Source organism: Lontra canadensis, unplaced genomic scaffold (assembly GCF_010015895.1).
Source record: "Lontra canadensis isolate GAN:19392208 unplaced genomic scaffold, GSC_riverotter_1.0 scaffold57, whole genome shotgun sequence".
NCBI lineage: Eukaryota > Metazoa > Chordata > Mammalia > Carnivora > Mustelidae > Lontra > Lontra canadensis.
In genome coordinates, this window is record NW_022631051.1 from 5736470 (window position 1) to 5763792 (window position 27323).

Genomic DNA, 27323 nt, shown 5'->3' on the forward strand with positions numbered 1-27323 from the left:
CCACACAAAACATATACGTATGAAATGTTCATAACAGTTCTAGTTAGAATAGTTCAGAATTAGGAAGGACCCAGATGTCCATCAGCTGGTGAACGGATGAACAAATTGGTGTATCATGGCATATTACTCAGCAGACTACTAATACAAACAGCAAAATAGATGAGTAGTTTAAAAAAAAACATTATTCTGTGTGAAGGAAGCCACGTATAAAAGATTTCTTATGGATCGACTCAATTTATATGAAACTCAAGAAAAAGGAAAACTATAGCAATGGAAAATATGTCAGTGGTTGTCAGGTGCCAGCAGATGGTGAAAGGTACTTTGTGTGGTGATGGGAATGTTTATATCGTGATTGTGGTGGTGGTGGTTACTTGGCTGTATTCATTTGTCAAAATTAATTGAATTGCATACTTAAAATTGACACCCTCCCCCCACAAAAGTATCACAGGATATAATTTTATATGGATGGGTTCCAGAAATGGTGAACACATTAACCAGAATTGAACACTTTCATGGTGCAGCCACAAACTGAGATCCGCATGTTATTTTCCAAGCCCAGTTAACAAATCCTCCTCTATCCAGATAGTTCACCTGGCTGTTACTGTTACTTTTTCAGCTCTAGGAAATGAGAAGGAAACTTCTAAATGGTGATGGTGTGAAATTGTTGAATATGTGTTACATTTGGGCTGACCAGTTCTTCATTTGTCTTATTTGAACAGGAATGCGAAACCAAGATTGCACAAGAGATTGCCAGTCTTTCAAAAGAGGATGTTTCCAAAGAAGAAATGAATGAAAATGAGGAAGTCATAAATATTCTCCTTGCTCAGGTAAGCTAACCTTCTTCTTCCGTTTTTCAAAATCCTTTTTAAAAAATAAAAATTGTACATATTTAAAGTGTACAGCATGATGATTTAATAGACCTATACATAGAGAAATGATTACTACAATAAAGCTTGTTAACATTGTCTTCTCATCTAACTACTTTTTTCTTTTGTGATGGGAGCACCTGAAATCCATTCCTTTAGTGTATTTCCAGAGATCTAGATACTGTAGATCTCTAGACTTACTTGTCCTTTGTAATTGCAACTTTGTATCTTTTGACCAGTATCTCCTCATCTTCTCTATCTCCCAGCCTCTGGTAATCACTGTTTCTGATTAAAAAAGTTCTACTTTTTTTTTCTTAAATTCCACCTAGAAGTGAGATCATACAGTCTGTCTTTCTCTGGCTTTTTTCATTTAGCATCATGTCCACCAGGTTTATCCATGTTATCCTAAAATGGCAGGGTTTCCTTCTCTCAGTGCTGAATAATACTCCAGTGTGTGTGTCTGTACACACCCACATCTTTATCCATTTGTGCATTGACCACTGAGTTGTTTTCATCTTTTGACTATTGTGAATAATGCTGTAGTGAACATGGCAGTGCAGGTATCTTTTCAGTATCCTTTTCATTTTCTTAGGGTTTGAACCCAGAGATGGAATTGCTGGATCTTATGGTAGTTTTTTTTTGTTTGTTTTTTTTGATGAACCTCCATTCTGTTTGCCGTAATGGCTGCCTTCAGTTTACATTTCCATAATAGTGTATGAGTTCCATGCCAATGGGTTTTTTTTGTTTTGTTTTGTTTTGTTTTGTTTTTTTAAATAGTCATCCTAACAGTTGTGAGGTAATATCTCATTGTGGTTTTGATTTTCATTTTCCTGATAAGTTATGTTGAGCATCTTTTGATATATCTGCTGGTGATTTGTAGATCTTCTGTTTAGAAATGTCTGTTCAGATCCTTTGCCGTTTTTGAGTTGGGTTGGTTGTGTTCTACCTGTTGAATTGGTTGCATTCCTTAGAAATTTGGGAATATTTCATCCCTTACCTGATGCGTGGTTTGCAAATATTTTCACATATCCCATAGGTTGTCTTCTTACTCTTTTGACTTTTTCCTTTGCTTTTTAGTTTGATGCCATCCCATTTGTCTATTTTTTGCTTTAGTTGCCTGCTTTTGGGGGTCATATCTAAAAATTCATTGCCTAGACCAGTGTTTTTTCTGAAAAACCTACATTTTTTTCTAATAGTTAAATAGTTTAGGTCTTATATTTAAATCTTTAATTCATTATGAATTTACTTATACATATGGAATGAGGTAAGTGTCCAGTTTTATTCTTTTGCATGTGGAAGACAAGTTTCCCTACACCATTTATTGAAGGGATGGTCCTTTCCCTATACGTGTTCTTGGCACTTTGCAAAGATGAGTTGGCCGTAAATGTGTGGATTTATTTTTGGCTCTCTGTTCCACTCTGTTGCTATTTCACCAGTAATATACTGTTTTATTAAATAAAGCTTTTGAAATCCGTATACTTTGAAATCAGGTAGTGTGATGCCTCCAACTTTGTTCCTTTTGTTCAGGATTGCTTTGATACTAACAGCCTGTTTTGGTTCTGTATAAATTTTAGGATTGTTTTTTCCTATTTCTGTGAAAAACACCACTGGAATTTTGAATCTCTAGATCTCTTTGGGTAATATAAACATTTTAACAATATTATTTCTTCTGATCTATGAACATGGGATATTTTTCCATGTATTTGTATCTTCAGTTTTTTCACCAATGTTTTAGTTTAAATAGATCTTTTACTTCTTTGGTTAAATTTATTCAAAATATTTTATTTTCTGATGCTATTGTAAATGGGATTTTCTTAATTTCTTTTTCAGATAGTTTGCTAGTATACAAAAATACAACGGATTTTTGTATGTTGATTTTATATTCTGTAACTTTACTGAATGGGTTTAACAGGTTTTTTTTTTTTTTTGGTAGCATCTTTAGGGTTTTCTATATATGAGATCACGTAGTCTGCAAACAGAGACAATTTTACTTCTTTCCAATTTGGATACCTTTTATTTCTTTTCCTTGTCTAATTACTCTAATTAGGACTTCCAGTAGTAAATAGTAAATAGAAGTGAGAGTGGGCATAATTGTGTTGTTCCTGATCTTAGAGGAAATGCTTTTAACCTTTAACTCTTGAGTATGATGTTACTTGTGGGCTTGCCAAATGTGGCTTTTATTACGATGATCTGTTCCTTCTATACCCACTTTGTTAAGACTTTTTATAATGAGAGGAAAAGCTTTAATTTTGTCCAATGCTTTTTGGCATCTGCTGAGATTATGATCATAGGATTTTTCATCTTTCACTCTGTCAGTGTGGTGTATCCCATTTATTGATTTGCATGTGTTGAACTATCCTTGCTCTCCAGAGATAAATCCCACTTGATCATGCTGTGTGATCTTTTTAATGTGTTGTTGAATTTGGTTTGCCGGTGTGTGTGAAGGATTTTTGCATCTGTTCATCAGCGGTGCCAGCCTGTTACTTTTGTGTAGTGTCTTTGGCTCTGGGACGAGGGTAATGCTGGCCTTGGAAAAAGAGGGTTGGGAGCATTTTTAAGTTTTCTTGGAAGAGTTTGAAAAGGATTGGAATTATTTCTTTAGATATTTGGTAGAATTCACTTGTGAAGCCATCTGGCCCTGGCTTTTGCTTGGTTAGGCAATTTTTGATTATTGAGTCAGTCTTTGTATTGCTCTGTTCAGATACTCAGTCTTTTTGATTCAGTCTTGGTAGGTAATACGTTTCTAAGAACATTCCCTTCTCTTCCAGGTTATCCAGTTTGTTGGTGTAGAAATGCTTATAGTAGTCTCTTACAATGTTCTATATTTCCGAGGTATCAATTGTAATGTTTCCTCTTTGATTTATGGTTTTGAGTTCTTTTAGTCTAGCTACAGGTGTGCTATTATTTTTTTTTTTTTTTCGAAAAACCAACTCTTAGTTTTATTGATCTTTTATATTGATTTTCTAGTCTCTATTTCATTTATTTCTGCTCTGATCTGTATCATTTCCTCCCTTCCACTAATTTTAGGGTTAGTTCTATTTCTAGTTCCTTGAGGTGTAGGGATAGGTTGTTTCAGGGCTTTTTTCTTGGTGAGGGCATTTGTACCATAAACTTCCCTCTTCGAGTTGGTTTTGCTGGATCTCATACTTTGGACACGTTGTGTTTCCACTTTGATTCATTACTAGATAATTAGATTTCGTCTTTGACCTGTTGCTTGCTCAGGAGTGTGTTTCAAGACTCTTAATGGTCGTCATATATTAAATTTGAGAAGCTCAACTACAGAGGTGTGAATCTTATAAAAAAAAGTTGTAAGATGATTTGGTAGCCTGAGAGGGATCATGCCTATTGTATTTGTTCTTACCTTTATGTGGCGTTTCCTTAAGTGTTCTGCTGGAGAAAGAAACTACCTTCTGCTGATTACTTTTTACTGGACACTGTTCTAGGTGCTTAATCTTTTTTTTTTTTTTTAAGATTTTATTTATTTATTTGACAGACAGAGATCACAAATAGGCAGAGAGGCAGGCAGAGAGAGAGAGGAGGAAGCAGGCTCCCTGCTGAGCAGAGAGCCCAATGAGGGGCTCCATCCCAGGATCCTGGGATCATGACCTGAGCTGAAGGCAGAGGCTTTAACCTACTGAGCCACTCAGGTGTCCCCTAGGTGCTTAATCTTATCTTATCCACACACAGGTCAGAGTTATATGTGTTTTCCCCAACTTACAGATTAGTTGTACTTCTTCCATATTAATGAGATTGGACTTTAATAGTTCTTCCTGACCACAAAGTTTGGGATTCTTAAAATGTAATATACAGATTTTTTTTTTTTTAAAGATTTTATTTGACAGAGAGAGAGAGAAAAAGAGAGAGCATAAGCAGGGGGAGAGGCAGAGGGAGAGGGAGGAGGAGGCTCCCTGCAGAGCAAGGGAAGTCTGACATGGGACTTGATCCTAGGACTCCAGGATCATGACCCAAGCCTAAGGCAGTGCCTTAACCAACTGAGCCACCAAGGCGCCCCATCACAGAACAGATTTTATCTGATTGTTGTTGCTGATAATATGTTAAGATATTTTGATTTTATTCTTTGTGGTTGAAAGTTGTTGGAGATAACTTGTTTTGTTTTTCATTGATTTGACAAATAGTTCTTTAGTATCTGTTGTTCTAGGTGTAGAGCTGAAGGTGAGCTCCTTTCTTTCCCTCTGAACTTCTTTAGTCAACCTTACTCTGTTCTGGAATCTTCTAGAGTTTAACCAGAAATGAATGAAATTCTAGGCTCTGACAGCAGAGTCTATACTCCCAGAAATCCATGAATGTGGGATACCTAAAGCCAGGCAAGTTCTAGGCCTTTTCTGTCACTTGAGAAAGACCATGTTTTGCCTGTCAGGGACACATAGCTCTTCCCCTGAAGGCAAGATGAGCTTCCAGATTATGTCTTTATTTCAAGCTTTTCCAATCTGATATTTCTCAGCACATTAGTTTTACTAGGTGCACTGTGGTAAAGGGAAGGCATCTGTGTTTAGAAACCCATGGGGAAGGAACACTGCATATTCCATCTCCCAAGAGCTCACTCATGCTTGCCAGAGGCTTTGAATGGTTCCCTCTAGAATCTGACGACAGTGTCTTTCAGGTTTGATCACAGGTGCTTATCCTCTAGATACCTAGGAGTTGGGAAGGAAATGCTGTAGACCCTTGTTCTCATAGCCATACATTTCTGCTTCTGACATTCTGGTTTGGTTCTTTTTTCTAGGTTGGAGGGGTTGGGTAGATCTTCCTTCCCCTCACTTTGGTGATTCAGTTTTAGAAATGCATATTCTGGGGGCGCCTGGGTGGCTCAGTGGGTTAAAGCCTCTACCTTCAGCTCAGGTCATGATCCCAGGGTCCTTGGATCGAGCCCCACATCGGGCTCTTTGCTTCTTGGGCAGCCTGCTTCCTCCTCTCTCTACCTGCCTCTCTGCCTACTTGTGATCTTTGTCTGTCAAATAAATAAATAAAAAAAAATGCATATTCTGTGAAAGCACAATGTTTGCTGTTTATCATCTCTGGGGACATGCGTTGAGGAGGATGGTAGCTTTTGGTGAGGAGAAAAGATTTCTTCTGGGAACATCTTGCCTTTACTAGATCTGCTTTAAGGTAATACTGACATCAGCTCTGTATTTCCTGGGTCCTTATCCCAGTGCACGGTCAAGGGCCATCTTGACCCTGAAACAGAAACTCCCTTTACTGAGAGGCGGGAAGGTGTTCAGAAGGGACTGAGAATCAAAAACAGACATAGTCACTTGACCTTTGGCTTTGTGCCCAGTGTGATGGCCTCATAGGGAACTTTTGCAAAATGAGGACATGGGATTCCTAGGAGGCATTTTATGTCTTGAGAAAAATCTAGACATTCCTCCCAGAGAGCCTTTTCTCAGAAAGCCTTAACATTAAGGAAACAGGATACAAGCTTTGCAGTCCAAGCTTTCCCATAACTTGTGTTATGTATGTATAGGGCTAAAGAATTCAAGGGAACAATGTCCCAGAAAAGTGATTTTTCCTAGACTCATACTTTCAAAGGTATTCACCAGTGGTCTTTATTTCAGGAGAATGAGATCCTGACTGAACAGGAGGAGCTTCTAGCCATGGAGCAGTTTCTGCGCCGACAGATTGCCTCAGAAAAAGAAGAGATCGAACGCCTCAGAGCCGAGATTGCTGAAATTCAGAGGTAAAGGAAAGCAGAGGGTTTTAAGTTTACAAGAATATTTAGTTAAATATAAACATAAAATTGTTTTAGCTCTCAGACGTTCATGCAAAAGAACTAGGCATCCAAATCAGTCATCTTTAAGTTTCTCTTTGTTTTTAAAATTGGGGGTGAGGGGAGAGGGGGAGAGACTCTAAAGTAGACTCTGCAGAGCATGGAGCACAAGCAGGGTCGAGTCCGTGACCCTAGGATCATGACCTGAGCTGAAACCAAGAGTCGGCGCTCCACTGACTGACCACCCACGCGCCCCTAAGTTTTTTCTTTTCTTTTTTTTTTTTAAAAGATTTTATTTATTTATTTGACAGAGATCACAAGTAAGCAGGGGCGGGGGTGGGGAGCAGGCTTCCTGCTGAGCAGGACCCACCCCCCCACCCCCCGTGTGGGGCTTGATCCCAGGACCCTGAGATCATGACCTGAGCTGAAGGCAGAGGCTCAACCCACTGAGCCACCCAGCCCCCCCGCCCAGGTTTCTTCTTGATTAAGCCTTAAGAATGGTGCTATATTAAGCTGATTCATGAAAACCTGGTGAATCTAAAAGAAGGGTAGGAAGGAAGCAGCATTCCTTCCTCTGCTCACTGTCCTTTTCTCTTGATCTCCCACCCGCAGCCGTCAGCAGCATGGCCGCAGTGAGACCGAGGAGTACTCCTCGGACAGTGAGAGTGAGAGTGAGGACGAAGAGGAGCTTCAGATCATCCTGGAGGACTTACAGAGGCAGAATGAAGAACTAGAAGTGAGCACCAGCTTCCCAAAACTTGTAGAGGTCACCTCTTTCCCTTAGAAGTCGTCTTTTCCTTGGGAAACAGCGGGGAGGCTGAGTAGAGAGGAGTTTAGGGGACATCTCACCAGTGTGTGCAGGGCGTGAGCTGGTCCTGGCCGAGCACACAGCACAGGTGACACCTCACCAGGCATCCCTGGGTGTGGTGACTCCCGCTTACGGGGAAGCCTCGCCTGACTGTCCTTGAACAGTTGTGGAAGATCTGGGCTAACTTCCCAGAGATGAACAGAAAGAGAAATGCTGGTGGAAGAAGGAAGAGTCGCCTGACTCACCTGTGGGTAAAATGGGGACAAAGTTTTCTCTCGTCCCTCAACCCTTGAAGCAGCCAGTGTGAATAAATTTGGCACTGGGGATCTGGGAGGCAAGCTCATGGTGAAATGAAAGCAACAGATTTACATGATCCTGATCAGAATTTCCCTTCTTACCCCAGATTAATCATTGTCTCCGGATGTTTTACCTCAGGGTTGAGAGAAAGCCATTCTTGTCTTAGATTCCAAGAATGGTGGGGTAACTTTCTCTCATCCCGGTACATTCAGCAGCTGGGGCAGATCAGAGCCACCCACTGCATAGAAAACTAGAATTCCACAGAAAACAGTAAGTCTTACGGACAGAGTTGAGACGGGGCAGCCCACCGAGGCTCCAGGCTCAGAACACTTGTCATAGCCAGGGCTGTGTTGTGGGAAAAGCAGAGCCACGGTTGGGACCTGGGCCTACATGTAGCTTCCCATCTTTAGAAGGGCATCGTGTTGGCACTTTATTTTGCTTTCTTAACGTTTTACAGATCATATGAAAATCCTAAGTAGGAAAACATTCCAGAATTGTAGTACTTAGGGTACAGGCTTAGCTGCTTTAATGAAGAGAATCCTCTTCCGTTTTGGAACAAGACAGTTCTGTGCCTTGCCTGGCAGACGTCTAGGTCGCCCACCCTCCACACGAGTGGAAGACACGTGGGGTCCAGAGTAGCCCCTTAGGCTTTATCCACTCTTAGCAGGAACAGGGAAGGAACCCAAGAACGCCTGGTGGTTAAGGGCAAGCAGCGCCTTACCGACGTGACCGACCCTGTCAGAGGCGCGCGGCGCCCAGCTACAGCTGGCTGCAGGGGAGGCTGGGACACATGTGCTGCGGGTGAAGGCCCCTGCCGAGCCATAGGCGCTAGCCCGCCGCCTCGGGAGCTCAGCGGAGTTTGGGATTAGCTCCCTCGGCTTTGCTGAAGGAGTGAAGCCTGTAGAACCGATAGCGTTCTTGTTTGCCCAAGTAGCACAGGACATGTGTGAAGTGATGCCGTTCACAACAGACAAGGGCATCTGCTTTTGAGACAAGTCTCGGATTTCCTCCTGTCTCTGACTTGTCACTTCTGATGGCTGGTAAAGTCACTTCTATCTTCCACTTACCTAGGGGGTGGTCAGGAGCCAGTTTAAAACAAACCATTTTAAACACTAAAATACTTAAGATCATTAAGCAAGTTGTTTTCTGTTGTTGGATGTGTCTTTTCCAGATGTGTTTACTCTTCTGTAAGGAGGATTTTGTGCATTCCGGGTCAAGGTGTTTATTGTCTCATTTGCATATTCGTGTTCTCCCTGTTTCACAAGTTGACTAAAACAGAAATAGATTCTTGTGTAGGATGCCCTTGTTCCTCGGTGTCGCTCTTCCCTTGAGTGACAACTGTTCCTTTGTCATTCCTCAAGATAAAGAACAATCATTTGAATCAAGCGATTCACGAAGAGCGGGAGGCCATCATCGAACTGCGGGTGCAGCTGCGCCTGCTCCAGCTGCAGCGAGCCAAGCCCGAACCGCAGGTGCAGGAGGACGACGAGCCCGAGAGGCGTGGCGGCGCCGGACAGCCGCCCAGAGACAGCGGCCCGGAGACAAAAGCAGCTAAGGAGCAGCCAAAGGCAGGCAAGGAGCAGGCCAAGCCATCCCCGAGCAGAGACAGGAAGGAGACGCCCATCTGAGCAGCCCCAGCGTCACAGGATCCCCAGACCCGACGAGACCCGTGCATCTTACTGTAACCCTGAGAGTCGGAGTGGACACCGCTCTGCTGTACGTTCTGTAAAGATGTCTTTTCTTCTTAGACTCTTCTTTTCACACGTGTGACTTCTCCGCGGCAGGCTCAGGTTACACGGGAGGACAAAGCAGTGCACGCGGTGTGGGCTTGTAGGGGACAGATGAGTTTTCCAGATAGTGTCAGCTTATTTGAAGATTAATTAATTTTCTTTGTTAACTTAAAACTTTTAACCCTTGAGTGGCTTCTTTTGAAACCAAAAATCGTCTTTCTTTGCTTTTTTATTACAGCAGAATCAGGATCTCTTTCTGTCGTTCAGTGGGGGGAAGCCAAACAAGGTGAACACTGTTCCTGCCTTGTGGATTGCCCCCCAGTCTCACCCTCCGGGATCTCTGCTTACTAGTCACTCTTGCTCGTGCCTTTTACACCTTTTCGGTGCAGATTATATAATGGGGAGCTGCCTCATTTATCTCCTAATGGGCCAGAACGGCTCTTACTGAGGTTAACCTTTACCCACCCTTGTCACTCTCTCCTTTGATGGTCCTAAACCCCAGTCCACGAGCCTGAGTCACAGGATGGCCTAGCCAGTCCCAGACAGAGCTGCCGGCGGAGCCTGCCCACTGGCCCCGGGGCAGCCGCCTCGCTCCTGTGGGCTCCTCGCTGCTGGTGATCAGCGCCTGTTTTCATTGGGTTGGTCGCAGGTAGCTGCCTGGCCTGAGGCATCCACACTGAGGAGCTGTTTCTGAACCCAGAAATAATCTGTGTGACTGATCTGCCGTTAACACAGAATGAGATTGCTTGCTTGGGCTAGAATGTAAAAGTCTCTTTGCCTGAATAAGCCATATATGCTCTTAGACAAAAGTTTTCAGTGACCTGTTTCATCTCAGTGAACCTGCTGATGGACTCCCAATTGAGAAGATTGAGCAATAGAAAAAGAAAACTTTTCCTTTAAATGACTAGCTGTGATCCCCGACCCTGTTTTCTTGCTTCTGCAACTTCTCTGGTGACTGAGGCATCTGGGAGGTCCGCCCTCAGGCACCCTTGTCCAGTCACGCTCTGTCGGAATCAGTGGCACCCATGAGGTAGGTCAGCTTTCACGGCTGTGAAGACAGACCCCACACACTCAAGGTGATGGAAACAAACCCCCCACGAGGGCTCTGTCCTCTCTTAGTTCCTATTTATTTTCAGCACCTGTTTGATGCGGTTTTTTATTCTCTACCTATTGCACTGTTGTGACTTGTTGGCCATTGTTTGATTTTTGTACGAAAAAAAGCTTTGTTATAGAAATCAGCATACTATTTTTTTAAATCTGGAGAGAAGATATTATGGTGACTGAAAATATGGTCAGGTGTCAAATATAAACGTATAAAAGCCTTCTTGCTGTCCCGTCGGTCATATTACATTCATTTCATTTGCTGGCAATATTGAAGATTCCTTTTTTTGTTTGTGTAAACTCTAATTTCTATCAAGGTGTCATGGATTTTTAAAATTAGTATTTCATTACAGTTGTCTCAGCGTTGGTTAATTTTTGCCAGGACCGTTATTGATCAAGCAAATAAATTCAACAGCCATTTGAGGAAAAAAAAAAAAAAAAACTACCAAACTCAGCGTCTTACTTTCTTTTTTTTGTATACGTTCTTTCTTGAAGTAGTTAGCATCCTGTGGCTGACCCGGAGTTGGTTTGATATTTACAGTCCAAGAGTGCCCTAACCTTTTGTTTTAACTCGCTGTCTGCTCCTCACCTCGGTGGACTTTGTGCTCGTTGCTGGTGGCAAGGTTTGCTGTCCTTCTTCCCCACGTAGGTGCTTGCTGCTGAGGGAGCATGTGATCGTGCGGCCCAGCTGCCTGGGATCGGGGCTGCGGCTTCTTTGTGCGTGATGGCCTGCTTCAGTGCAAAGTGCCCTTCAAAACGAAGCACAGGTCAGACAGCCCAACTTGGCAAAAGAAGAGGTCGGTTATTACAAAGTCACTTACTTTAGGGGCTGATGGGTCTGTCAGGCAGATTAACTAGCGTGGATTGGGTGAGTCCTGATGAAGATTCCATTGCCTGGAGCCTCGAAGCTATAACTAAGTTGTGTTTGCTGACATGGGGCTTAACATAAGTGACCCTGTGTTGGGCCTCTTGTTTCTAACACTAACCCCCCTTTTGCTGAGACTCTCAGCCTTGAGAGATGGGATCAAAACTTAAGGCATTCGTGCTCCTCTCTGCTCCCATTCTGGTGTTTTTGCAGTTTTCTCCCAGTGTTGGGTTCACATTCTTTAATTTGGTCAATCTCTGTTCCTTTTCTGATGCTGTATTAGGGAGATCATTTGCATCCTGGTAAGTGGCAGCATACATGGATTTAAAGCTTCTGAGAGATTCAGACCAGGGAGCTATTAGGGCTATAAGCAGGATAAATCCCAGTGTCTGGAGTGTGCTCCAGAGCCATGGTCCCCAAGACCCACATCAGTCAACAAAGGCCCTGTTTGAAGGAGTCACTTATGCCAACTGGTGTGTTCACAGATCTTAGCTGAGTCCCCAGGTGGTGCACAGGTGTCTCCCGAGTGCAGCAAGTGGCACCGGCCACAGCACAGACACCTCCTTGCTCAGCTGACAGGTAACCAAGGGCCTTCCTGGTATCAGGAATCTCTCTGGTGGGAGAGCTGAGGGTCTGCTTGCCGCTGTGGGGCAGCTGTTGCTGTAGCAGCAGATTCTTCAGGACCTGCAGGGGCTGAGGAGACGTTCTGATCACCGCATTTGCACTCATGCTTAGCCAGGTGAAGAGCAGAATCTGTTGAAGTGAATCTGGAATCATGAAGGCTTCCTGGGAAATCTGGTCTGCATCTGTGGCTTGGGGCCAGGCAGCTGACAGCCACGGAGGCCAGTACAATTTCAGGACCTATGGACTGCATGGGTGGTTGTATTCTGGGTAGCTTCTCGTATGTTTCTTGGCTCCGAGCCTGGATTCAAGGTTCCCCAGGTTTGGGGTTAACTGGAGAGCGAGGGATTGACCCGAGGGTTAGGGAGCCTGATAGGACTAAGAGCTGAACTTGTTCCAAAGAAACTAAGGGATTGGAAATCAGAAGCTTGTGATAGACACAACTATGGGATCACCAGCATTGTAATAAATCCAACAGATGTTTAGATGCCGATGACCTGCTTGAGGTATGTGAACAAGGTAGTTTCTGGGCCAAAGGCAAGGCAAAGGTGAACAGAAGAATCCTAAAGACCTTCATGGTGTAAGAATTAGGGAAAAGATGGTCAGAGAAGGAAGGAATAGAAAGAAACATTCTTGGCCCCACGTCTTAGGAGAAAGCCATCTACCTCAATGTTGGCTGCTTTTTTTCCTGGTCTCTCTCTTTTAAGATCTCTGGCCATTTGCACAGGCCTAGATGTCAGGTGGAGCCATCTTCAGTGCAAAATCTCCACCGAGGGTTTAATACCTTGTAACTCGGCAACAGTGTCAGTAGTCAGAGTACTTGGTAGGGTCCTTTCCTCGAATCTCACTTTCACAAAAGCATCAGGGTAAAGCAACTGTCTGTAAATGATAAGACTTTAAAAATGCCCATGGTTAATAATCTGATGAGTTCTTCGTAGAAGGAAATGTAGTTATTTCATCATTTAAGGTAATTGGACAATGAGAATTTTGACAAGTACCTAGAAATTGCAATTTCTGGATTACTTATGTTAGTAATATATATCCGTACACATATAACCTAAGGGTTATCTATTTGACAGAGCGAGTGAGTGAGCAGTAGGGGGAGCAGGAGGCAGAGGGAGAGGGAGAGAGAGAAGCAGCCTCCCCCCTGAGCAGGGAGCCTGATGCGGGGGCTCGATGCAGGACCCTGGGGTCATGACCTGAGCTGAAGGCAGATGCCCAACCGACTGAGCCACCCAGGCGCCCCATCATATAGCCGAAGGTTTACTGTACACATATAATCTAAGCATTTAACAATGCTTCCCACATATTTTAACTTGTTAAATTAATGAAAGACAGCCTTTGAGATTTTCCAGGGGCCCTCTGGGAAATCTTGAAGTTAGTTTGAGGTAAAAAAACAAAACAAAACAAAAAAAAAAACCAACAACAAAAAACTATTGAGAATTTTAAGAAAATGTCAAAAGTTTGATTAAATAGGATGACAGGTATAATTACAAAATAATTATCTAGTGCAAGTCACAATAGAAGAGATACTGAGGTAAATATAGGCGGTTTATATAGTTGTGAACAGAAAACTCTCAATATCGTGAAGACTGGGTTTTCTTAATCAGATACCTGATAAAAACAGTGTAAAGTGAGTAAGTAATATGGGGAAGAAGAACATCATTGCTGTCCAAAGGTCAAACAAAACAAGACAAAAAACCCCACAAGATCACCTTTGCAATTTCTTATTAGGAGCAGAACAATCATCTAAGAGAACTTTGTCCTTCTAACAGAGAAAACCAAATTCTGATTTTTATATCTGTATTTTTGATACTAAAATGGTTTTTTTTCCTAAAACACATTTTTAATGCATTTATATTCCAATATAGATTCAATCTTTATTCTTTAATCTATATTCCAGTCTCAGCCAGCTTCACTACACTTAAATTACTTTCCCAAGATTCCTTATCCACAAATTTTCTACAAGTTTTTTCTGTCCAGATTTTGTCCTGGGTTTTCTCCTTAATTGTGGAAAATTTAGCCAATCATTTTACTTTCCTTATCTACTTTCCATACACAGGTGTTTCCTTTCACCTCCCCCCAACTTTGAGAGAGAGTTGGGGGGAAGGGAGAATGGGAGGGTAGAGGGAGAGAGGTTGTGGGGCAGAATCTTAAGCAGGCTCAACAAGGCAGGGCACGACCTAAGCAGAAATCCAGAGTCTGGTGCTTAATAACTGACTGAGCCACCCACGTGCCCCCACCCGTATTATTTCTAAGAAGCTTTTGTCACTACGCATTAAAATTTGTCACCTTCACGATCCTTGCTTCCTAGTGAAAACAGAGAAGTAAACAATTGGAGACTCCTAAGCTAGGAGTCCGTGGATTGGCAGATTTATAGACACATTTTCATGGTTCTTAAAAGCATATTCTTCCTCTCAGTAAATTTTCCAACCTAGCACAAAATGTGTTTACTGATAGAGCCAAATGTCTTTATTTCCTCTATAAAAGGAAGGCAAAAGTGGTAAACCTTTGTTCAGTAATTAATGTTTCAGTTTTTTTTTTTTTTTTTTTTTTTTTTAAAGATTTGAGAGGCACCTGGGTGGCTCAGGTCATGAGCCCAGGCTCCTGGGATCAAGCCCCACATCAGGTTCCCTGCTCAGCGGGAAGCCTGCTTCTCCCTCTCCTACTCCCTCTGCTTGTGTTTCCTCTCTGGCTGGCTGTCTCTCTGTCAAATAAATAAAATCTTAAAAAAAAAAAAAAAAAAAAAACATTTATTTGAGAGCAAGCGAGCACGTGCAGGGGTTGGGGTTGAGGAAGAAGGAGAGAGAACATGTCAAGCAGCCTCCCGGCTGAGTGTGGAGCCCCCACTTGGGGCTCGATCCCATGACCCTGAAATCACGACCTGAGCCAAAAGTCAGAAACCAAAATCACATGCTCAACCGACTGAGCCACCCAGGTCCCCCAGTGTTTCAGTATTCTTATTTGGAAACTGATCTAGATATTCCATGAATATCCATTATTTATCTCAGTATAACTTTAAGGTTTCAAGTTACCAAAAATATTTTGAAAACTGTTTTTAAGTAGACATACCAAAAAGCATAATTGTTGGTGAAAAGTTCATTTATAAACTTAATTTACATCTATTTAATTTACTTGCTCTTAACAATTTAGGCTGGTCGTGAAAATTTCACGGTATTAAACTGCTAACCATCATCCTACCTTTCTTGCTGACAAATTCTGTAACAGAGACATGAGCTTATTTGGTTTTTAGTAAACTAAGGTAGAATAAAAGTTTTATGTTCACATTATATTTAATGTTAATAACTCTAAGGACATGCCTGTTTTAATTAAACCAACAAACTTAGATTTTATTTACTGAAGATTATCCTAGATCGCATGAGCTTGAAAAAACATTTGGGTTAGTTTCTGTGTTCTGAGAATATACCTGATTTATGTAACACTTGTCCTTAAGCCAAATAGGGCTCTGTACAAATTAATTTGGGCAACATCATCTGGAGCTAAAAAAAAAAAAAAAAAATCACACGTATAAGGTATATACACTGACATGCCTAAACCTGCAGACACAAACAGAGGTCTCGGAGCTTTAAGATTTCAGCTCTAAGATAGTTATAATAGTGCAGAACTCACTAGTTTATGAAAGAACAGTTGGATACAAATTTTGTTTTAGGCAGAATAGAATAATTTAAGGTTACCAGTTCACATGGCTTCTACTTTTCACTAATATTTATAGAGAAGAACTTAAAGATCTTTTTTTCCCTGATGAGAATTACACAGAGCAGACCAGGTAGAATTCTTCCATCTCAGAAGACACAGAGAAAGAACGCAACTTCCACCAAGAAGGACTTTTGTTCTCAAAGCCTTCTGAGATGAACGGGGTGGGGGGCAGTTTGGGGGTTTGTAAAGATGGCAGGAAGAGCTTTAGATGGCTTTAGAACCACGTTTCTATTCTTGTGGAGACTCTTTTTGTAAGATAAGCAGAGTTGTTTTTATTTACCATTAAAAGTTTGTTTTTGGTAATCTCTACACCCATTGTGGAGCTTTAGCCCATGACCCTGAGATCAAGAGTCACTCATTCTGACTGAGCCAGCTAGGCACCCCAAGTATAGTCGTTTTTACTCCTCAAAGAACTGGGTTGCTACCTGAATGATGCCAAGAGGCTGACCCAGCCATCCAAGCCCATCATCTTCAGTTTGCTGCTTTTCTATCAGGGAGACGATCTTCAACTAAGATGGAAATCAGAACATTCCTACATTCTAGATTTTGGACTGTGTGTCTTTGGAATGTTTTAGTAAATCCTTCCACAAAGACTTCAGAATCTTATTCTTTCCTTTGGGACACAGAGGAATTTTTTTTAGGCCTTCTCCCCAAAACTAAAATGAAACTATCAGGCTCTGAATATCCGCTTCCAGTTTGGCCAAATTCTGGCCGCTGAGCTAATTAAAAAAAAAAAAAAAAAAATCATCTAGCTTGTTGGGTTTCAGCTGAGACTAATGGTAAATATTCTTGTCAGTACTGAGCAACCCTGTGGACACGAGGTGTCCCCAAAGAAGGTGCAAAAGATACTATCATCTGATTATCCAGAGCCACTCAAGATATTCAAAAGAAAGAGCCAAGTCCCTGAGAGCCAGCGACAGTTGTCTGGAAGGGAGAGTGCAATCCACATTTCTATGTGGCCATATTCTGGGGTTCCCAGCCTGGCAGCTGACAAGCCAAGTTCTGTGGACACAAAATGAGACCAACAATAAAGCAATATAACTTCACAGGAGAGAAAGGACTGACACCCAGGGGTAACCGGAAACAAGTTCCAAGTTCTAATTCAAAGCTCTAATTCGTAACAAAGGCTTTTTTTGCCTGCCATTCTGAATGTGGAAAGGAAGGGACAAGGTCACACCGTTGCTTCCTCTGTTGACCAAGCACCATAGAGGTATGGAAGAGCTGACCCTGGTAAGAACTCTCACGGTTTGCGGGCTCTTGCCAGTTTTCCCAGGAGCCCATCTGCAGGTTCCAGAGTGGGAGGGGTGTCCTAGCAGGTCTCTTCCTGGTCCCCAGAAGCCGTAGAGGAGAAAAAACAAAAAAAAATTTCCCTCTTACTTTTAATAGGGAGCTGATGACTAGGACCCATTTTTCTCTAGGCATCTCATAAATGGATAAGCTTATTAGGTTCAAAGTTGTCTACCTTAAGGATGCCTGGGTGGCTGAGTTGGTTGTCTGCCTTCAGCTCATGATCTCAGGGTCCTTGGATTGAGCCCCACATTGGTTGGGCTCTCTGCTCAGCGGAGAGCCTGCTTCTCCCTCTGCTTGCCGCTCTGCCAGCTTGTGCGCATGCTGTGTCAGATAAATCTTAAAAAAAAAAAGTCCACTGTAGCCACTGTACTCGAGATTATGCTTGGTAAGGTAAACCTGCTTGTTCCTCGTAATAAAATTTGAAATCTGAGGCCTCACACTGGACCCAGTCCAGCTAGCTTAGATCTAGTCTGACCCCAGACCCAGTCTGGTTTCTACCTTGGGCCCAATCCAGTTTTCAGGTTGGACCCAGTTAAATCTGGACCCATTCTGGTTTTTCAGTCAGGCTCAGTCTGGGAAAATCGTGCTCAAATCAAGTTTCAAGGCTCATGATACAAAAGCTGCAAGGCTGTCTCCAAGAAGGACTGACCCACCGCCTCCAGCGGCCACAGCAGCGCAGCAAAGCTCTAGGGGCTCGGTGGGCGCCTGTGCCTCGTGGCTCACTGGTCCTGCACGTTGCCGGCTGTCTCGGTCAGAGCATGTTACAAATTTTAATTTTGAGCAAAGATGGATTCGAAACAGGCAATATCCCATCTAGCAGTTAGAAAGGAGTTCAAGGAGGTGTACAAAATGAAAGGATCGTAGGCAGAAGGGAGCAGGGACGGAGAAGTTAGAACTGGCAAAAAGCAGGTTGGTTACGGTGGAGTTGCTTTCATCAAGGCGATGGCCTGGGTGGCTTACCTCCCAGTGCCGGTCAGGCAGTTCCTGACTGGACTGGTTTCAAATCCACTGCCGGGAGAGCTGAAACTAAGCTGAGTCTTGGTTTGGTGACAGGGGGATTAGTGTAAGTGACTCCATTTTGGGCCTGTTGTCTTGTTTTTAACAACAGGGGGCTGAGGCCCGAAGCCATGGCATGGCACGCAGCTGGCTGTTGCCTCTCCTGTCACCACGCCTCCCCGAGACTGAGAGGGACGAAGTGGCCTCTGCGGGCACCCTGGGCCAGTTCGGCTGGGCTTAAAATAGATTCTCTGGAGAGCCCAGCCCCAACAAGAGGCAAAAAACTGCTGAAAGTCCCAGCTGCACTTAGAGAAAGCAAGTGCCGCCTCTTCGGGAGGAGGTCTGTACTCTTCGGATCAAGGTCGCACCCAAAATTCTCGGGGTTTCTCACCTAGGGATCAAAGACTCTCATTCAGTGCTAGTAAGATGGTCTCGACGACCTCTGCTGTCTTCCCAAGCAGGGAGCCACAGTACGGAAGGAAGGGAAAGTTCTCTGGAAGGAGATATGAACTCGGCCCTGGCAGCTGCGGCGCCTAGGCCCCTGTAGCTCGGGCGCAGTGGAGGGCGACACCTCTGGGCGGGCAGAGTCCCCAGAGGGCTGGTGGCGCCGTACTCCTCTCTGGCCTTGTCTTTGACTTAGGCGGACCTTACCGTGGGGTTGCCATGTACAGACTTCTGGTTACACTTTCACTTCAGATCAACAGTGACAAATACTTGAGTAAGGGTGCCCTGGCTCTCCTCCCCTGAATTTTTAGTTTCTGTCTGGCCACCCCACCTTAGCGCCAGGGCTGATCCTACCTCTGCAGAAGGTTCCAGCGATGCTAAGTGCTACACAGTCCAGAGCTCCTACTACTTGAGGGAAAGAGAAGAGACCATAGGGTAATTGAACGCAGGAGAAAAGGCATGAAAGCTGTCAAGTAGGTGGAGCTGGGGAGGGAGGGCTGGACTGAGGATTGACCAGGTTTGGCACTTTGCCTCTGATGTGGAGACTGTGGGGACACTCGCCGAGTGGGCACGCAGGCCGGTATGGACCCCAGCGGGCAGCACGGCGTTTGTGTACAGAAGGAGGCAGCTCTCGGATAGGAGATGATGGTCGAGCCAAACGGAACATTCTGGACAACTGGAGGATGCAGGCCGCCCCCACTCCAAATCCCATGAGCCTGTACCTGACTGACCCTCGCTCTTCCCGCTCTGCCATGGGAGGGCTGGTGCTGCCACCACAGCCACTGTGGCCATGGCCACCTGTCCTGACGGCCGGTCACCATGTGGGTGCCGCCACCACGCGCCTTAAAGCAATGGTTGGCAACTGAGAAAACAAAATACAAATATTAAACACTTCATCTTTTTGATTACTGTGCCATTGCAGTTAAGATACCAAAATTGCAGTGAGAGTATTAATCTGGAAAAGGTAAGATCCCACACGAACAGCTTCTTCTAGGATCTTAGTATTTAAAAACGTCATCCGGACTGGCATTAGGACTTCCGGATTGGAATCTGCCCTTTAACAAGATTCCAGGTGACTTGAGATGCCGTGAACATTCAAGGGGCAGCATTTGGAACAAGCCACATTTTGCTAGCAGTATTTAAGAGCCAAAACAACTACAAAAGCCCCCAGAAAAAACTCAGAATAAATGGCCATCCAGAACAAGTCAGGTGGCAGGCAGCAAGCACATAGCCCACCACACAGCACTGTTCTTCCTCTGTGGGAGCCACGGAGAACTTTCTCGGGGACTGGGGGGACCCGCCATGAGGGCGCGCTCCCGCTGCAGCAGACCGGAAGTTAGATGGCAGTGGGGTGGCCTCTGGGCAGCTGAGGCTCTGTCCGCATCCCCACTGCTCCCCGTCAGTGACTGCCTAGGCGATGTTCCCCAGGCAAATTCATCTCCTCCAGTATTTCTGTTCCCAAACTTCCATACTGAGTGCTGGGCTGCCAGTGAGCTCTAGGCTAGGACAGCTCACAGGGACAGGACCAGGCGGCAAGACACCCACCGCTCACAGCTTCCTCCTGGCACATCTAGAAACATGACCCCTGTGCTTGCCTCGGCTCCAGTTAGTAACAGCTGTGGGTATCAATAACACTGAAGACAGCCGGGCAGAGTGAGAGTTCTAGGATGAAATCTCCGACTAGAAACCCAAAGTACCAAATCTTGCCAAATTTCTTTTGGCAAACTTTGACTTAAATCAGACTTGGTGGAAGTTAATCTACAACAGGGGCTCCTGGGTGGCTCAGTGGGTTAAGCCCCTGCCTTCTGCTCAGGTCATGGTCTCAGGGTCCTGGGATCGAGCCCCACATCGGGCTCTCTGCTCGGCGGGGAGCCTGCTTCCCTCCCCGTCTCTGCCTGCCTCTCTGCCTACTTGTGATCTGTGTCAAATAAATAAAACCTTAAAAAAAAAAAAAGAAATTAACCTGTAAGAGCAGTGTCCGATGCCGCATGGGGTGCAATCTGATCACAGCATGCGACACTTGCTGTCCAGTTTTCTAGGAAAAGAACCTGCCCCGCTCTTCGTAACCTTCTCCACCTAGCATGAGAGTTTGGAAAGGCTGAATACAGAAGCACAGAGTCTTGCTTACTCACATTTATTTCCAGACTCAACTTTTTTTCCTCTGGTTTGAGTCACAAGATTATTCATTGTGGAGAGACCGTTTGCTTGGTTTCGGGTTGCCGGGAGCTTCCTTCTTTCCCACCCATCACGCATCCCTTCTGTCTCCTGGAGTCTTGCACAGAACACGACCGTACAAGGAAATCATAGCATGTGTCCCGGAGCCTGAGCTTTTTCCTATAGATGGTCCGTTTCAAACCCTGCCGCCCCCGCTCACAGTCCCGCCTCCCTGGAGATGCATCTGTGAAGAGGCATCCCCACTGCTCCCCAAGTACACCACGCCTGGTGTGTCAGGCATCTACGCTCTCGATGCTGCAGTGGGCGGATGGTCCACACGCCTCCTTCAGCGAATTCAGCTTCCAGCCTGCCAGGAAACAGACTCCCCCGATGCAAAGTGGGGCCCGGACTGACCAGGTGTGAGAACAATCAGTAACACACTGTGCACCACCTTCGGGCCCCGCAAACTAACAATTGGGGTGCCAACAGCCTGGATGGCTCTGAGGGCATCTGCGTGGTAGTCGGGAGATCAGCACTTGCCAATTCAGCTGGATAGTTCCAGAAAAACTAGTGGTCTGGCATCCCAGAACTACCTCCATGACTTAAGTGCAAAGATTACAGGTGAAAGGTGGCCCCCCCTCAGCCATTCCACTAAGCAAGTAGGAGGTCTGGTGGCCTGGGACCTGGGTAAAGGGACACTGAAAACTCACAAAAGCTGGCAAAGAGATTTGTCTCAGACAAGGCGAGGAGCAGCCGAGATCCTCTAGAACAGCGCAACTCCAAGCCAGGCAGGCTGCTGGGGCAGAGGTGAGGGCAGAAAGCCGAACGCCCAGCCATGACCACTTGGGGAAGGAGCTCTAGCTTTGGAAAAAAGACAATTTTCCTCTTCACCTTTGTCAACCTCACTCAGAAGTCCCCAAATCACAGAATATCTTCTAAGATCAGCTACCCCATATTAAATACCTGAATTACCACTTTACTCATTTTCCGATTATGAAATCAGCTTGCGTCCTAACTGGTTTGCTGTTTTTGGCTCCTGGAGTTGGTCTAAGAACTGAATCGTCAGTTTCCCTCCTTTTCTTCCTTTGACGATCCTGTCGCACGCAGGCACCCGCCGGCCCCTGCCAGCCTGGGGGCTCCAGAAGCCCGACCAGCCCCAGCCTGGCCAGCCCTCCGCGCGGACTACCCAGCCTAGGATCCAAGCAGCGCCACTCCCACCCTGCCCCTCCCTGTGACATCCACGAGCGATGGCGCAATCTGGTCTGCTTTCCCCCGGGGGGGAGCCCCAGAGGGCCCCTCGGTTGCAGCGGCGGCGCTCCCAGCCGCCCCAGGCAGGGCTCGGTGGCAAGGCAAGCGCGGAATCACCAGTGGCGGAGCCTTTTTAAGCAGACCCTACATTCAAGTTCTTTATCTCCAAGTCGAGGGCTGTGGCCCCCGCTCCCAAGGACATGCAGCATATAAGTACACATCCTGTAGCTGAAACCCCGGGAACCCCAGGGGGTGGCGGGAGCCATCAGAACGTTGTCCAGGAGCGCCTACGCCTCCGCGGGGAGGCCCCGGTAGCCCATTCGGCCCTTGGCCCCCGGGGCAGACGCAGACCACCAGGTCCTTGTGGCTTCCTCTGGCCCAGGGGGCTTCCCTTCGCACGGTTGTCGGGAGACAGGAAGGGACCCAGCCCTTCTTGGTAGCAGTCCCTACAGAAAGCTGCCTCAGTCTCCCCAGTCTGCACCCCGAGCCTCAGGGGGCCCGGTCCTGCTCCTGCAGCTCTGCCAGCCGAGTCATAAGTCATGGAAACCAGAGCTCACAGGGGTGCCTCAGGGCACAGCCGGACCACGGGCTCCCATACCACAGCAGCCAGCTGCCCCGGACCCGCTCCAGTGGGCACATACCCTGCATGTCCACAACGGAACCTAGCCCTGGGTGGCACGTGCTGATGGCAAAGAAATTACTGAACTAATTAAAAGACAAATATTTTAATCTAGTTTTCCCACTTCATACTAAATCATTAATACAGGTCACAAACTGCATTTTTGCAGACATCTAGAAAACAATCAGAAGTGTATATATCTCTCTCTATAGATCTTATTAATAAATTTTATTCGGACAAGAGAACTTGTGCCACAACAGTTTAAACAGCATGATTAAAGACCGCAGCACTCCCGAGAGTGGCCACAGGTATGTACAGTGTGGGAAGGAAAGCTGCACCTCAGAGCCGATCATGATCAAGTTAAAAACACCTCACATACAGCACACGTGCCAATAAACTCCTTCAGGTCATGACCAGCATGAAGAAAATCAGGACACAGATTTCAGCCAACGTTCTGTAAATGTGCACAGCAATATGCTGCATTTAAGAATTAAAATCAGATTCTACTGTAGTGTTAGCATCAAGCCCTTAGGAGAACCCCCCCTCCCCATCTCCTTTTGCATTTACACACGCCAAAAACTATTCACACTTAGGGCGGGGCTGGGCAGCTGGCCACAGAACCAACAGGTCCTTGCCTGCGTGGGGACAGTGCGGGCTAATACTGAAGGTCTCTTTACATCCTGGCTCACAGCCGCCTTCTGGCTGCCACTCCATCTATCTGTGGTTAAAGAAAACCAGGAGAAAGCAATGCAGGTCTCTGGGAATCTCCTCCCTTCCATAAAGAAAATGCTCTGCCAATTCAAGTTTCATTCAGGAAGACGGAAGGATTTAAGGCTTCGGTGACAATTATAATCCTCTGAGAAATTATTTTCCCTTATAGTCAAGATAAGATAATAGTGTTTACTGTACTTTCTCTTGACTCTTAAAATCCCTGGTATCAGTGTAGGCAACTTGCACCTGCAATGGAGTCTGCGCGAGAGGAAGGTCTCTCCTCCTCCCGAAGGCTGTCCCAGATGACTCTCGTGGAGCACTTGTCAGCCCCTGACTCCCAAGGAAGCAGAAGGACAATGAGGTTCCAGCACTCTAGTAGGTCGAGGAAGCTGTGCTCATGGCATCGTCCGAGACTTTGGTGCTGGCGGGGTGGATGCTTGCAAAATACTTGACGTCACTGTCCCGATCCATCTGAAGAGCCATGATGGTCTGTTCCACGGCTTCCTGATGACAGCTGGCAGAGGTTAAGAAATATTCTGGAGACACAAAGTGCAGATTACGTATAAAATTAGTTTAACAATTCATAGTTTTAGCAGGTACAAGTATACTAAGTTCTTAGTCACAAAGTGTAAACAAACACAAGCTATGTTGAATTATAAACAGTAATCCAGATTGATTTGTGTGATACGAAAACATCCCCAAACATAAGAGAATTTGAAGATTTATCTTGATTATTTCTAGAACAGACCAAATGGCAGTGAAGGTGACACAATAAAACTTTTACTTGGGATAGCTATTACTCAGTAAAAATGCCCCAAATACCAATCACACACACGAGCAAAAACCAGTCTTCTCTAGCCATTTCCTTATAATTGCTATTAAAACGATAAATGAATTCTAAAGGAGAAAAAAGCAGTATTCATTTACCCATATTCTTAGACGTCTACTGCAAACCTTTCTGTGCTGCACTCACGAGTTCATGCATTAAGCGGTATTTATTAGGCATTTTGCAGGGAGGACAATAAATGAAACGAGCTAAATCTCGAGCAGCTTATTAGGATGTGCAGCAAAGCAAATCCTCAGGGGCGCCTGTCTTCTGCCTAAGGAATGAAGAGGAGGAGGAAACACAAACATGCCTCCTGGCCTCGAACAGCAGTAACACCTGTCACGTGGGGCCAACTGAAGGCAAGAGTTTTTCCTCCTTAGAGCGACTCTCCAATCTCTCAAACTAAGTCTGCAATTATAAAAGAAATGCTCTGGGGCGGGAAGGTGAACAAGTCCCTGTCCTCCAACCTGTGTCCCCTCTCAGGGGAGAGGACAAATCTATCAGATTACGTCTGCGGACACACAATACTCCCTCGTGGAGTCCCCACGCCTCCTCTCCGCCACACTCGGTTTTCCAAACGAGCCACCCACCTTTCTCCAGCAGAGTCTGTCTCAGTGTCTTGGCGAGCAGCACTCGAACGTTGGGAACCCTGTCATTCGCCAAGGTCAGCAGATGCGGCATCAGATGCACGGCGAACTGCTCCATGGGAAGGCAGTCGTCCTCAATGACGGTCTGGGGAAGACAAAGAGCAGCTTCACATCCGCCCGTAGTCCACCAAACCAGAATACTGGCGAATGTCAGCGCTGAGAGACGACTAAAGTGCTGCAGATTTTAGTTACTTCTTTTTAAACCAATATTCCAGGCGCTTGGGAACTCAGAGCTAAGAGGACATAATTTTAAGTCCCACAGATAGTTTTTTAACGGTTCCACTGAGCCCTGGAGTGTACGCAGTCACGCGCCCTTACCGGCCCGTGCCGTGGAGCGCGGGCACCCCCTAGTGGACGGCTGTGCGATGGCAGATGCCGACTCCAGGGAGACTCTAGGGAACCGGTGAGCCTCGCAAGAACCAGAGGCAAAAACTCTGGTCCTTGAAGATGAGAAAGAGGGTGTCGAGAGGCAAAGAGTGAAAGTAGTTTCAGATAGAAAAATGGGTCACAAATGGGTAAGTCTTCACGTACCTGGCAGACAAAGACAAAGGCTTGCCGACCAGACCACTTGGGACATCTACCAAAATTCTCCACAAGCTCATTGATGAGGTCCACTCCGAAGGTGGGGGGCGTGGCCATGTGCAGCTTCTTCACCATCTCGCTGACCTACGAGACGCAGCACAGAGATGTGAGGAATAGCTTCTGCTCTAGGAGCTCACTGAACAGTGTGCTGCTCAAAAACTGTAAAAATTGTAACACATACCAACTTGTAGGAAATCCAACGAACAGAAGAAACTTTATCTGCACATAGATTCAGAGCAATGGGACGTAAATAGTCATAAACATCTCTGGGACTATATAATTCTAGAAGTAAAATCAGCTGTCTATAAAAATGAATTATAAAAATAAAATATAATTAAAATTTTAAAATAAATGAAAATAGGTTAATCATCTGAGTAATTTGTAATTCTGGATACTATTTGTAAGATGAACACATGCAAAGACTGGAAATTAACGGGTCTCTCATGCGTAGCTGTCTCTCATCTGTATGTATCTAGAAACGCATTTAAACACTATGCAAGTTCAAGAAGTCTCTCCTCCACTCAAACGTAAGGAAAACAAATGTTGCAGAACTGTCTACAGGAACTGAGACAGAGCAATGCATTCCCTATTCAACTGGGACATGAACACATTTTTTCCACAGTAACTGTTCAGAATGCTAAGAAACTTCCATCTACAAATCAAGTTTCCAGACAAGATGTTCCAGCAGTATCTGTCAAGGCTCTGAGCAGCTTCTAAGGGAATGATACGTTTACTAGGGATAACAGAAGTGAAGAGGTTGTCTGGAGACTGTTCCTCTTACAACCGGGGAGACGTGAAGACTGACGGTGTCCACCAGGCTACTCTGCGTAGACCAACAATGCCCTTGAAAAAATACCTCCGATAGGAATGAGATTTTTGCTTTTCAGATTTTATGTTTAAGACTATTTATATGTGTAATCAGCAGGGAGTAAATTATAAGCATGAATATATGTAATACAGCAATGACCAATGTGTCTGTTTATGTACACACACACACACACACACACACACACACACAAAATACTCAGAGATGAGAAGCACTTATCAACTCCATTTTCTGACACTGCAAACTTTCTTGCTGGCCTCCCCGGGGTGTATACCACATGAGAAAATCTGGGGTCAGGAAAGCAAACTGGAGAGGGGCCGCTCAGCAGGCAGGATTTGAGGGACACATGCTGGGGGACAGGCATAAAGCCCCGTGCACTCTGGGGCCCTTCTCTTTACCGAGCCTGAGCCTTACAGCAGCAAAGCCCACCCACCCATGGGCACAGGCGAACATGCTGTGGCTGGTGGCAAAGGAGAAGAACTCTCTCCCACAGAGGAGGGCAGCCAACCTTCTTAAGCGAAGACCCTACACTGATAACTACACAAGTCTCCTCCTGCTGGGGCGGGGGGCAGGAACCTCTTCCCACCACAGACCGCAGATTCAAAGCAGAGACTGGATACTACAGGGAGAGGGTAAGTCTCTGAGAAAGCCCAGGGACCCAGGGCTTCCCAGAGACTGAGGTTGAACCCAAATAACAGAGATTCTCCCCTTTCCCAGCACGAGCCTACCATGTCTTACCAACAGTCTCCAGCTAGGGGAGGAGAAGAGACCCCCCCAGTTCTCAAGGGTACGCGCCAGCTGCAAGCTGAGGGTGGGACACTAACAAATCAGAAGGCCCCCTGGCACCCCAGCTCCCACCCTCAGCAAAGGCCACTGGCAGGCCATGGTGAAAAGCAGCAAAGCTTACCGGGCACTGAGGGCAGTCACAGCAACAACAAAGTCCAAACCCAGCTTGCTCCTAATTAGACAGACCCAACCCTCCACCCTAATGGCAGAAGAGAGGTGCCTACATTCAGTCAGAAACCCAGCAAGCCAGGACTCAGTGAATGAAGAAAACAACAACAAAAAACCAAGACTATCAGTCCCAATCTAAACCCAGCAAAGACATCTTTTAAAAATGCCAAGTGAGGTCTGGAATCCAGAATACATAGAAAAACACAACTCAACCCAATTTAAGACAAACACCCACTTAAAAAATGGACAACGGACTTGCACAGGCATTTCTCTGGATTATATACAAATGGTCAACAAGC

General features: G+C 45.4%; 2 protein-coding genes across 7 annotated transcripts in view; one reads left to right on the forward strand and one right to left on the reverse strand.

Annotated features, from left to right (window-relative positions):
* Nucleotides 1–9407, forward strand: part of RALBP1 (ralA binding protein 1) — a 57632-nt gene extending 48225 nt beyond the window's left edge. The window contains exons 7-10 of the mRNA XM_032875760.1: nucleotides 720–827; nucleotides 6437–6558; nucleotides 7201–7324; nucleotides 9055–9407. Of these exons, the coding sequence (XP_032731651.1) occupies nucleotides 720–827; nucleotides 6437–6558; nucleotides 7201–7324; nucleotides 9055–9321 (621 nt within the window). The 3' untranslated portion in view covers nucleotides 9322–9407. The remainder of the gene's footprint in view (nucleotides 1–719; nucleotides 828–6436; nucleotides 6559–7200; nucleotides 7325–9054) is intronic.
* A 13161-nt stretch (nucleotides 9408–22568) lies between these two features.
* The window catches only part of PPP4R1 (protein phosphatase 4 regulatory subunit 1), a 61305-nt gene continuing 56550 nt past the window's right edge, over nucleotides 22569–27323 (reverse strand). For 5 of the 6 annotated variants that reach the window (XM_032875757.1, XM_032875758.1, XM_032875755.1 and 2 more), the window contains 4 exons: nucleotides 25426–25546; nucleotides 25194–25328; nucleotides 24606–24747; nucleotides 22569–23725 (listed from right to left, as the gene is read on the reverse strand). In XM_032875757.1, coding sequence (XP_032731648.1) covers nucleotides 23562–23725; nucleotides 24606–24747; nucleotides 25194–25328; nucleotides 25426–25546 — 562 coding nt within the window. In that variant the 3' untranslated portion in view covers nucleotides 22569–23561. Of the gene's footprint in view, nucleotides 23726–24605; nucleotides 24748–25193; nucleotides 25329–25425; nucleotides 25547–27323 lie in introns of those variants that run through there. The other variant, XM_032875759.1, reaches the window with a different exon arrangement.